The sequence below is a fragment of the Corvus brachyrhynchos genome, unplaced genomic scaffold, assembly GCF_000691975.1.
Source record: "Corvus brachyrhynchos isolate BGI_N302 unplaced genomic scaffold, ASM69197v1 scaffold92, whole genome shotgun sequence".
In the NCBI taxonomy this organism is placed as follows: Eukaryota; Metazoa; Chordata; class Aves; order Passeriformes; family Corvidae; genus Corvus; species Corvus brachyrhynchos.
In genome coordinates this window covers 5472363-5485561 of record NW_008236973.1, presented here as the reverse complement: position 1 = coordinate 5485561, position 13199 = coordinate 5472363, and the positions used below count along the sequence as shown (strand labels likewise).

Below are 13199 nucleotides of genomic sequence, written 5' to 3'. Positions count from 1 at the left end.
TGTGGTTTTGGTTTTTTCTCTGGCAAACGCTCATGAAGGATGAGCATCCAGTTTGCTGTTCTACTTCCCTATAGTTTGTCTTTTCTGCAACAACTTTTCTGATGACATCTGTTCATCCTGCCATAGCATTTCTCTCCATCCTTTCCAAATGAAATTTCACCAAGGGTTTAGCTGATAGAGGGAAGTTGAATCATTCACCAACTAAATGAGATGCAAGTACTCCGCAGTTATTTTCATACAGAGAATCTCTATCTTTTCTCCTTCAGAAAGAGGCAGCTATCATCACTGTATCTGTGCAGAATGGAAAGCAGCATGACTTGTGTTGCAAATTCCTGTTCCACATCTGAAATGACCTGGGGCTCATCTCCAGGTTGAGCAACATTGGGCCAATGCTTTGAGATCTACATTAAAAAAATATGCGTGTCTTCACATGGCTTTGATCATGCCTTTATGTACAGCAAGTGCATGCCTGATTTTTCAGTCATTAGTTTTCTAAACATCCCAAGGATGTGAACATCTGACCTTCTGTGGAGTTTACTTCAGAGCAAACTGTACTTGGAAAATCAGAACAGTTGATACATATTTTACACCACAACTCCTGTTGCAGTAGTGATTTGTGAAGAGGTTTTCTAGGTCATCCCACAGAATGTTTCTAGTATTTCTCTTTCATGCACACTCTTATTGCTAATAGCCCATCACAGCATCAGATGATACATATTTATTAGCAGTAGGGCTTTTTTTAAAGGAAAAATAATGCAGAACCTTGAAGTCAGCAACAACAATTAACACGGCCAAAGTCCTTCGGGCCTTACTATACTCCTCCCATTTCATACTTGCAAAACCATTGAGGCAGCAACCCCCAGAGTTTGAGAACATCTGATATTTTATGACATGCTGTGTTACACATGGACAAGGGCATAATGTGACTGCAGGGTCTTATCAATCACTTTGAAATTATGGCCAAGAGAGCACAAGGGCAGCATTTGGCTGCCACTGAATAGAATCACAGGATAGTTTCACATTCTCTTTCTATGTCCATAAGCTCCTGTCCCCTCCTCAGATGAGATCTAAGGGTTATGTTTCACCAGAGTGAGCTCTCTCCACTCACTTGTCCAACCCAGTCCGCAGGGTTTTTGCAGGGTTAGCTCTATGTGGATGAGCCTTCTATCCAATGTAACTGCTGTCAGGTCTATTGCTATTAACTGACATGGTGAGTCTGTAGCACAGCAGTTTCTCATTAAAGCAGCTAAATTAACATTCAACTGCAACCATAGTACCAGTAGCCAAAGTGATAGAAGCAAAGCTAAGTTTAGTATGCAGTGATCTGGAGCACAAGAAGACAAAAGAGATGCAACTCAGTCAGAAAATTTAGCTCATTATGATACTAAAATCTTTTTGAATGTCATACATCCACATACAGCCCATGAGGCACAACAGCAATATAACTAGCATTATTATTTCCAACAAGAAAATAGAAAAAAACTCCATTTCCAACAAGAAAATATTAATTTTTATCTTAGTTATAGGATCAAATAAAGGATCCTCAAACATGTAAACCCTACGCTGCTAATCTGTTCTGATTTTGTCATTGATCATATTTGCCATGGAGACCACAAGTATTACATCCTGGACCCACTGAGTTTAACAAAATTTCAGCTGCTGACCCGGATTGTGGCAGTTTAGAAAAATTTTCTGCATTTTAGAAAATATTCTTTATTTGAAAACTGCCTATTATTTCTGCAATCTGGCATTTAAGAGTCAGATTGATTTTCACTTGAGTAATCACACATTCCCTCCCACCCAGCTGCCAATACCAAAGAAGACATCCTCAAAAACTGTGTAATTAATTCCCAGTCTCAGAATCTGAAAAGGCCAGTTTTGTTAATTGAAGATACTCAGAAGAGCATGACCAACTTTGATGAGATGACAAGAACTATCATTAAATGACAATTTTTAACTTGCACATGCACCAACTACATAAATTATCTTTTTGCAAGCAGCACAAGTTTGCACTGTTGGGCTGCATCTAACAACATTCAAAGCACGTTCGTCTGAATATTTGTTTGGTTTTTTCCTCCACATGCTACTGTAGCTTAACTATTTTCAGTAAAGTCATTCTTTTTCTTAGCCAAATTCTCAGAATAAGAATATTTCTGTTTAAATATTAACAGTAAAGTGAATTAAGTATCATGAATTCTAGCTTAACTAGTAATAGTAATATCTATAACCTTTAATAATTATTAAATCCTGATATTATGTAACCAATCCTCTAAGCATTATTAGATGGTGTCATCTCCATTTTATAAGAGCAGAAACTAAACCCAAAAGGTGAAATCCATGAGTAGAAAAAATTCACCTTGAGGGATACTCCAGATCAAACACTCACACCTCTCTCCCAGAGGCAGCACCCCCCAACAGGACACAACCATGAGGATCTAAATCTAGAAAAACAAACAAGCAAAAACAAACAAACAAACAAAAACCCCCAACATATTCTTATCTTTATTCCTTTGAATAGTCCAGTTGATCAATAGTGGATAAAGGTAATCATAGGTATAAATATTGCAGAGTCTTCAAAACTACAACAAAACTTGTTTTGCCTTATTCAGCTAAATACATGCAACGGAACACAAGAAATGTGCCGATGCTGCATAAAGCAGTACAGAGAATTCATATAAGCTTTTCAACTCAGTCTGACACCTGAGGCCCCTTTTGGTCATAGAGGCACCTAATGCCAGCTCTGTTACCCAGCATGGGATTGCATCCATCGCAGAGGAATTACAGGACATCCTCATCCCTGCAGCAGAGCACCTGGAGCCTGGGCAGAAAACCATAAAGCTCAGAGGGTGTCACACACCTAAATTTACCCACCATGAGTCATCTTCCCAGCAAGCTGGAGCAGGCTGCAGCAGGCCCAGGAAAGAATCTACAACATTACAAGCCTAACCCTAGTTTTATAAGGGAATAGTCAATTTAGTATGTGTATGATGGTCACATTGGACTCAAAAGGTGTAATCCACAGGTATTAAGGAGGGTTAGATTTCTCATAACGTTTCAGGATGGTTGAGAAAGATACACGTTACTCTTCAGTTGGTTTGTTCCTGAGCAACAGGTGGGATACCTCTCTCTCAGGTGACATGGGCTCTGTTCTCTTTTCTGGGTAAGTCAGACTTTAGAGCCACAAACTTATTATAGTGCTTGTGGGTTTGCCCCTCAGTTTCCTCTACTGCAATTCCCCATTGTTTAAAAGCAGGAAGCTGAATGTATTTAGGTTCTCTGTGTGAAGGAAGTCAAAATTCAAGTATTTTGAGCATGTGTTTATCTAAAATTCTACTTTAGTTTGTTTCAGAAAATTTTTCTCAGGTGTGAAATCTAGAAAAATAATTCCAGTATACTATCAAATAATTTTCATTCAGACTGCCAGACTTGCCAATGAAAACCAATTTTGCTGCTGTCTTCCATTAAACTACAAGTCTTGCTTAAAAAAAACCCACTTTTAAATTCACTACACTCTGCTCAAAAGCAAATAGATACATTCCAAGCACAAAACATTGTGCACAAAATATAACTACTGCTGAAGTCCTTTTAATACCAGAAAAAGTGCCGCAAGCCACCACTTAGAGATGGTATTCCCAAGGATAAGGAAAAAAGAACCATGAAAAGATACACCCTCAAGAGGACAATTGTCTTTTGGAATATTTCAAAGGATAATGCCTCTTCTAATGCTTTTAATAAGACAAAATGAAGAGCAAAATAATGAAGCATACTTCAGACTCACCATAACATATATCAGTGGTTTAGAAGTAAAAATGGTGACTAATACATTGAACACACTTTGATAAATGAAAATGGCAGAACAATTAAAAATCTGTCAACTTTACACTTGTATTTGAAACACCATCACAGTGAAAGCTTTCTGCAGCAAATAAACACAGGTAATGTGTTACATAGAACTAAATAGCTCTTTTAAGCTCTGTCTTAAAAGGAAGATCTGATGAACTTGAGAGCCATCAAAGTAAAGTGAAAAACTTTGTCATAGCTTCACTGAAACAACACTGTTAAAGAAAAGTCCGTGTCTTGCCAACCACTGTATACCTGTGCAATCCTTTCACAACTGAGGTCCGTATACAAAAACAGAGGGGCACAAATGCTGGAAAAGAAACAGGAGCTAGCATTACCTAAGTTTTTACCTCCCATCAGTGATTTTTCTGTACTCATTCCTTCCATGACAAATGTGTATAATAAATTGTCAAGTGCTGCTCTGTTGATTCAGAATGACACTATATTATACCTTCTTTCTGCATAAGACAGGTAAAGTAATATTACAGCTGCCTTCTTGTGATGGCTACATTATCAATGCACTAAGCAAGTAATATGAGATTGTCATATTCTCCTTGTTTTGCAATGTCAGAATACTATTTTTATCATCTGAAGACAAGAAGAGGCAGTTCAATGTTTTTTCTCTTTCCAAGGGGAACACTCTATCAACTCTAAAGCAGTTCAAAGGATATATACAGGAATTAAAGCATAAAATTATCTAAAATATTTTAAAATATAAAAATCTTTAATCTGTGGCAATTAAATAACTACAGCTCTCATCAGGAGAGCTATTGAAGGTGCAAATAATAAAAGACAGCTTTTGATTTGCATTTTTAAACATAAAGTCATGGCCCTGGTGGATCCTGATATATTATCCAAAAAGGAGCAAACACAGTGTCTGAAGGGACATCAAGACTACCTAGTTCGTTTGAGACTGAAAGTCTTACAGTTTTTACAAATAAAAGACAAAATATGTACCCAAAAGGTATTGTCTTAGATTCCAAGAGCATTCATATGAAAGCTGCACCTTTTTGTTCAGCATGCTAACATCCACAGTAGGAGAGTTAAAATGTTAACTATTCACTATTCAGTGTTAATGTATACAACTGGATTGCAGAGAAGAGAGAAAAAGAGAACACACAAAAACTCCACATTTTACTGTCCACATTGTTCTTCATGATTTAAAAACATTCCCCATGAATTCCGATGAAATCATCATCTTGCATGAGGACAGTAAAGTGCAGTAGAGTGCAGCCCCTATTGCAGAACTTCCCCCCAGATTTAGTTTAGAGTTGAATTTTTGAAAACATCTTGAAATATGCCTTTCTTTAGACATTACCGTCTTCATAATCTGCTTGCTACTTTCCTCTCTTGAACCAACTTCCAAGTGAGGGCAGGCCACTACTTCCAACATAACATGAAATACCAATAATGCTTTACTGGCTGTTAGTAAAGTACCTACATAGGTACAGATGCACCTCAGGACAGAGATTTGTCAATTTACTTAATTTAGCTACATCACTGATGTACCTCTCACTGATTCCAGCAAGAAATGGTTCCTAAAGTTACAAATATGTTACTAGCTGAAATAGGCCTAAGGACTGTTCTTTGACCCCAAGCAGCACACATACTGATGTTACATTACCCCTTATCCTGGGTGCCCTCTGTCCCTCAGTGTCCCTGCAGTGTCCTTGTGGCCCTAGACATTATTATTATTTTATGTGGGCTTATTGCATTTCAAAGTGTCTGATGCAGTACTGGAGTTTTCTTGCAGGTCATCACAGTAATTTTTCCCCTCCTCCTCTCCCTTTTCTTCTCCTTGAGAACATCTGTAGAGCTACACGTGGAAGAAAAAAACAGATTTGCTCTCTCATCTGGTTACCACATTTCCCATTGTGGGAAACAGCACTGTGTTTTTCATACATTAAGCACTTTACATATGACTATGATTAATTAGAAAATTCCTTCTGTTGTCAGCTTTACATGCTGACTCTCCTACTACCATCAGTATTTTCCCAGCTGCTGCAGACAGTGAGTTACACCAGAGGGAATAACGTGCTTACCCCTCTCCTGCTATTACCACTCCTGCTTAAAGTGTGGATCTCTCAGCCGGTGAAAAAATTGGAAAAAAGGGCCAAGCAACAAAGGAGAAATGGGGAGCTGGTGCCAAAGAAGTTGTGCTAGGAAAAAGCTCTTCCTCTCTGGCAAAAAATGGCAATAATAATACTTGTCACCAGACCGTGTACCACCCACTCTCCTGGGGATAGCAACCTTGCCAAACCCTGAGGTCCACATCTCCACAGCTTAATAGCTGAGACTTAACAGTGTATTGTTATGCTTCCCAGGGACTAAATAATGTATTTTTAACCCTTAAACGAAGAAAGAACTTTGGTTTCAGGTTTTCAGAGGGGGAGTTGAAACAGTAAATTTTATTCTTCTTACACTCAGATATTATTTCCTTTACATATTCTTTTGTGAAAATGTAGATACATACATACTTTTTAAGCCTTCTCAGCTTACTCTTCTAGCCCTGTCATCTTTTGCTGCGTCACACAGAACAAGGAGCAGGTTTAACAGCTGAAAGACATGCTCAAAAAAAGTCCTCAAAAATCCCTTCATTCTTAAAAAAACATTAGATTTTCTCTCTCATGGATGAGTTCTTCAGAGTCTTTTTTCTTTTGTTAGCTGCCCCGCTTAAAGCCAATGCAGGTAGATAGTGGTTTCTGGGGAAAGAACAGGTATTTTTATTGCTGCAGAGGTGCTGCAGCTCAGTCTGAAAGCCAACAGATTAAAGGCACTGGTAACATAGATAAAAATGTATCTTCATAATAAGAGCATTTTCTGGTTTTAAAATTCAGGCTAATCCATTTTAAAAATCTGTATACTCTAAATCAGCAGAAAAAAAAGCTTAAAGCATGTAGTGAAGAGAGACAAAAAATCTGGGGAGAATAATATACCAATTAAATCTCACATAACTTGTTTAATTGCTAATTGAGGGCAAGGTGAGGAAAGACTGGTATTTAGTTGATTAAAACAGCTGCTTCAAACAAGCCATTTGAAATTATCATGGAACCATTGTAACCTGAGATGAAAGGACACCTGGAAGCACCTTGGAGGCCATTCTGCAAATCCAAACCATGACAGCTATCTCCTAATGGAGCTGCGTTGGTCTCTTTCTTTCTCTTCCCCTGTCACATGAATTTTCAATAGAAAGAGTGGCTCTTCAGCAGTTGCTCTAATTGAACAGCTCCTGATTAGGTTTGCAGCAATGGACAAGCAGCTGATTACAAGAACACATGGTATACTGATTAGGAGACTGCTATATCTGAACAGACTAAGGTACAAGTAACAAAGATGACCAAGAAATTAACTGAGGGAAATAAGCTAGCCAGTGTTTCACTAATACAGTGTTTCACTGGAAAAAATACTATGTCAGTGAATAAACTGTACTATTCAAATTAATTTTAAAAATTTTCGTACATACTTTATTTCTTAAAAATCCAAAATATATGCTTTAAAAGTTTATAGCCAAAAGAAGAAAAGTAGCAATTCTATGTTGTGAAATATACATTTATAAAATAATGCTCCTATGTCAGGATCAATATTGCTTACAGTGATGGCTTTTTGAAAAACCTTACTTTGTAGGGTCACAGGGAAAGAATCTAGGCATGTTAGGGTCTGAGTTAATTTCTTTATTTCTCTTGCTCTCTGGAAAAGACCTCTAAGGGTGCAGAAAGCCTCAGCTGTTTTAAGATGAAAATGGCTACCTCATACCAAACAGACATATAGGAGAAAGGAAAACTCTTCTTAAGTGTCTTAGAAACAATTAACTAGTGTAATATCTAGCACACCTCAAAAATATTTTTGATCTAAATTCTGGGAAATATTTTGGCCTTTAGAGATACAAACAGGTAAGCTGAGTGCACCTTGTGCTGAATAGACACTGAAGTCAAAACCAAAAGTCTTCAGAAGACCTTCCTAAGCAGGGAAATCTCTTCTCTGACTTTTCTATCAAATGGGATTGGAGACACATGGAATAATCTGCTGAGGAGACGACTGACACTTCTGCCTTTTAATAAAACTCTAATCCTAAAGCAAATTTTCCCTGGAACAAGGCAAGGAATTACAAGTACTACCCCTTTTGCCTAAATGAGGTACCTACCAGGAAGGTCTCTGCCACAGTTAGTCACCTTGGACTCTCCTTATAAGAGAAAATTAACTTTTGAGGGCTGCAATATATCTGTTCTAGCACAGACAGTTCCATTATTCCTTAAAAGCACTTATCTTTCTCCACAGGTTACAGATGAAGCCAAGATATATCAACCGTATCAAAAGTTGTCCTCCCCATGATAAACAGATGCCACACACACAGGTTCAGAGATATGGTACAGCACATTAAAACCAGTGGAAGCCTGGATCTTAATTCTTCTGCAGCCAAAAGTGGAACAAGCCAGTCCCAGAGAAGAAACAGTTATACTCAACTGTCTTTGTACAAAGCTTGCTAGAAATTATACTTAGTGAAATATTTGTTACCTCGTAAAGAAATGTGAACATTTGGGGGTTAATATTAAATTTCGTCACTTAAAGAGAAGCCCTAGAACAATGATAAAAACTTCAAAATGACTGAAGATAAAAACATAAAAGCATGAAGACAAAAAAGGGACTGACACAGTCGACAGCCATTGAAACAGCTTTAACAAAACTTCTAGAGACTATTGAGGCGCCATAAAAAGACATAGATTTAGTTCTACTGAATTGTAGAAATTATGCACCAGGGAAATTTAGGGTAGGAAGAGCCACAGAGGCAAGCTGGAAAGGACTTGAAAAGTTCCACTTTGATGAAATGTCTTTCACTGACTGCAGACCAGTAAAAGATTGCTGAAAAATTCAATGGAAGAAAACCAGCAGTGAGAGGAGGCATCAGTGCACTATGTTTTTCATAAGGAAAACCTGGAATATTTCTAAATCTAGGTTGTGAACTAAGCACCTTGAGCAGATGTTGCAACCCAGAATGTCCTCGTACTCATGCCTATGGCTGTAATAAATGATGCAAAATATTCCTGCAAATTTTGTAAGATATTTAATAATTCCTGTCAAAACCTCAATCTTAGAACCAGAAAAACATCCACTTCTAAAAATCAGAAAATATCACAACTAAAAATAAAATCTGAATTATTAGTTGAAAAATTAATGTTCAGAGAGTGAAGGAGGGTGGGCACTTCCATCTGAAGACAGCATTGTAGTAATCACTACTCGGTTTCTATTTAGCACATATTCAGTGTAACAATTATAACTTTTTTTCATGCTCACACTTACCAACAATTTCACTTGGCTCCTTATTGTACAACTTTTTGTTCCAGTAAAGAAGTCTGAGAAAAGGAAAGGAGACCAGAACAACAAGGCAGATACCCAAAAACATATGTCCTGTGAAGGCTGCAAAATCCAATCCCTGAAAACAAAAACAAAAACCTAAATTAAAAATCACTTCTTTTTCTACATTAGCTACAGGGAAAACAGCTTTATGTACATTAACAATCAATAATAAATATAAAGCAAGATAGTAAGTTCCAAGTACAGTATCTGCTGTATTTCACGTGTTTCAAGGAGACAAGTCACATTACAATTTAATTCAAGGAACTAAAACATTGCATTACAAGTTACTCTGAAACACACCTAGTGTTCCTGAAATGTATAGTAAAAAAAAAAACCCAAACTGAATCATTAACTTTTACTCCTCACTTAAATCACTGTAAATTCATTTCAAATCAGTTTAAGTCTCAGAAATAGTCAAATTTCAATGATGAGTTTTAACCTGGTGACAACTCAAATGTTTGCAATAATTCTATCTGAACCATTCCTCTACAATAAAAGTATTATATGTCAATATTATGTTTATTCTTCTTTCTGGTTAACAAATGAACACATTTTGCACAATGAAACCCTTTAATGAAGGGGTTCTCAAAAAGGTTAAGCAGAACATATTAAAAGGCTGCTGTTCTCAAGCAATAAGAATGAATAGTGACAACTTGCCCTAAAACTTTGAAGCTGGCCATGCTGTGAGTAGGACATTGGGCTAGATGACCTCTAGGGTCCCTTTAAATTGACTTATTCCATTGTTCCATATTGCACACATTGTAGTGGATCAGGGTTAGCCTTTGGGCTGGGCTTTTCCAAAGCAGCCATGACTCGCCTCTCCAAAAGAAGTTATCCATGAAACCCCAAGGAGGATTACATCCAAGTACTCTGGTAGTAAGGAACTGTATTATATTCAAAAAACAGAGGTTGTCTGAACTGGTGATCCCAGAAGAGCAGATCTGTGACACTTGGAATAAAGCATGACTCAAGCCCTGGACAGCCCAGGTTGTCCCAATTGAATTTTCAGAGCACCCACTGAGACTCTAGAAAGTTAGCTGATCTCCCTGTAACACACCTCTGTGTCTCTATTGTCCCCTGCTTTTTAACTATGAGTTTCCTATAGATCCTTCTGTAATTCCAATGCATATCAAAAACAGCTTCCCTTGCAACAACAGCTGATACTACCTCCAGTGTGTTAAGACTATTGGGAACTTATTGCTTTAAATGTGTTCTTCTATATTGTCAAATACTAAAAGGATTTATGTGGAAATTTCCTTGTTGAAATGTCTCTGGTTCAAAAAAAGGAAGAAGAAGTTTCTCTATTGCACCACAGGGCATAATAAAAAGGCACACGAGACAAGAAACTGATGACAGTCATAAAGAACTTGCATAGCCAGATAAAGATCGGTGCTCTTTGGCAAAAAAAAAATCCATAGCTTGCAGACAGTCAGATAAATCTCAAACCATAAATATGCAGACCTAGGATTAGAATTTGATCCTATTAAAATACAGGTTTAAGCTTTGTGAGGTAAAGTCATCCCTACTTGCTATTTAATAGTAGATTCCTTGACTTTTCTGCTCTCCAGATACTGAAAGGTGAAACTATATCTGTTCATTCACTGGCCTTTTGCTGTAACTCAGCTACAGCCATTGTTTTTATGAAAGCAGAAGGAAGACTCTTCAGGAATTGGAATGAGATTATTTTAAGAATTGGACAGAAAAAAGTGACACCACAAAGAAAAATTATGTGCCTTCATTCAGCTTGCCTACACAATAGGTCAGCCACTCGGGTGTCTGACATCTCCGTAAGAAAGACTTTACAAATCAGTTTTTATAAAGATTGGTCTCTGGGCATCAAGTTAAGATTCAAAGCTACAGGAGACCTTTCTATAAGGGATGAAAACAGTATTCATAACTCTAGGAAATTTACAAATAACAAGGAATAAAAAAAGAAATCTTGCAAAGGCTCAGTGTTTGTAAGACCTGCCTCCAAAGTACATAAAGTCTGTATCTCCCATGTTTATTTCCTTAATTAGAACCATTGACAATAAGTTGAAAATAAATCTAATTTATATATGGGTTGCCTCTAAAATTATAGGCAAAAAGAAAGATCATAAAATTTTGGCCAAAAAAATAAGAACCTTAAAACCTTGAAAGGTGAACTGGCTTTAGTTCAGAAATTTCTCAACTATGACAATGTGCCATTAAACAGGTCAGGAAGTATGCAAAATCATTATTCAGTTTTGTGCAGTCTCTAAAATGGCACAAAGAGAGGTAGGAAGCCAAAATTAATTAGGCTGTAAAAACACTGAAGCTAAACCAGCCAAAATAAAAATGCCTAAACCTGACTGGAAAAAAGAATTATCTTCTGAAAGAAAAATGACTGTGAAACAGGTGGTTGAAGAGCAACAAAGTAGTTAGGAGTGGACAGAATATACTCAATACAGAATTACCAGAACAAGGAAAATTACTTTTGCACTCAGACCAGTCTTACAACAAAGCAGTGGAGATGAAGCTTTTTTAGGCTGGCAGCAATCACATCATGCCCACATCATGAAGAAGGATGCCAACTACCAGGCCAACTATGATGGCAGAAATTCTCTGTAGGAATACTCAGAAATAAAGATAAATGCTAAAGTAATAAGTAAAATAAAGTAAAAAAGATAAATAGGAATGCAAAGAATTCTTGGTAACTCTCAAGTTTAAATATGTGATGTCTTCATCATACATTAAAGGATTTTGAATTTAAGGAAGTAGCTTATTGCAAATAAACACAGATACAAAAATTCATTTGCCTTTACATTTTTATTATCACACCAATTTCAGAGGAAAAAATCTGTTGGGTTCCTGAAATGCCACAATGCAGAAGCTTCTCAAAAAATACAGCACAAGAAATATGTCACTTGAAACCCACAAAATTAATTTCTCAATGAAGAAAATCACCTCAGCCTAGAAGGCAAACTAAAATGCTGAGGGTAAGGAGGTCTCACGTCTGACTCATAGTTGAATGGAATTGAAATGAGATAGAGATCAAAATACCCTTAAAAAAATCAGAATTAACACAGCTTCATGACTTAAGAGCTGACGTAGATAAGCCTTGAAAGTGATTTGTAGACACCATCACAAGAAGAAAAAAAAATGTCTACTAGATTTTTTGACATCCTATCCAAGAGCTTACCCAAACTTTTCAAATGGAGTAGCTGGGCTGAGATTCAGGATTTTGTTAAAGTTCATAATATCAGCACATTGATCTTTCATATCTCTGAGATCCCTGGTGAAAAAGAAAACATGCTGCTCTGCTCCTACTGCAGAACAGCTTTCCAATTCAGCTGAAACAAGTTGTTTTCTAACATGGAGTGTGCCTATTTCAGGAAAGAGCTTGCATGACAGTATTGTCGGCGATAACGCAAGACTGGAGTCAGTTCTCTTCCCATCCCTTGCTCCTGGCTTTCCTCCCTATTACCTCCTTGCATTGATCCACAAGAGTCAGTGAGTGAAAATGAATCCTGATGATCGCTAGCCTTGGACAGCTGATGCCCTGTAGCCATGAGGAGGCTGAGGGCTACCAAGTGCACTACTTTTCATGGTTGATATCAGAAAGGCTCACAGTGAAGTACAGACAGCTGCCCTCCATGATGCTTTGGGCTGCATGCTTAGCACCAGCCTCTCTGCAGCACAGGGAATATGTTTTCACAGAAAAAGAAGGCCAATTTCACACCAGGCATGTTCAGGTAGCTAGTAGCCAGCTGGCAGCCTCTTGGAGAACTTCAAGAGACTAAAGTGTTTTCACTGTACCACACAGATACCAACAATGTAGCAGAGGATACCAAGGTGGTGGCACTGTTGGTTCATCAGTTGTCCCTGTTCCCTTTCCCACACCCCAGAAAGGACATGCAGCATCTCCACAGAGCCTACATTCATACCCTTTGTGGCTGTGGGTAGCACATTTTATACCTCCCAAGTCTTCTGCGCTGCTGGGGCCAGGACTCAGCATTGTAAAAAACATTAAAGTGCTACACATCTGC

General features: G+C 37.6%; 1 protein-coding gene across 12 annotated transcripts in view; it reads right to left on the bottom strand.

The window, feature by feature from the left end:
* The window catches only part of OCA2 (OCA2 melanosomal transmembrane protein), a 191837-nt gene that overhangs the window by 85900 nt on the left and 92738 nt on the right, over positions 1–13199 (bottom strand). For all 12 annotated transcript variants that reach the window (XM_017728591.1, XM_017728595.1, XM_017728592.1 and 9 more), the window contains one exon: positions 9136–9268. In XM_017728591.1, coding sequence (XP_017584080.1) covers positions 9136–9268 — 133 coding nt within the window. The remainder of the gene's footprint in view (positions 1–9135; positions 9269–13199) is intronic.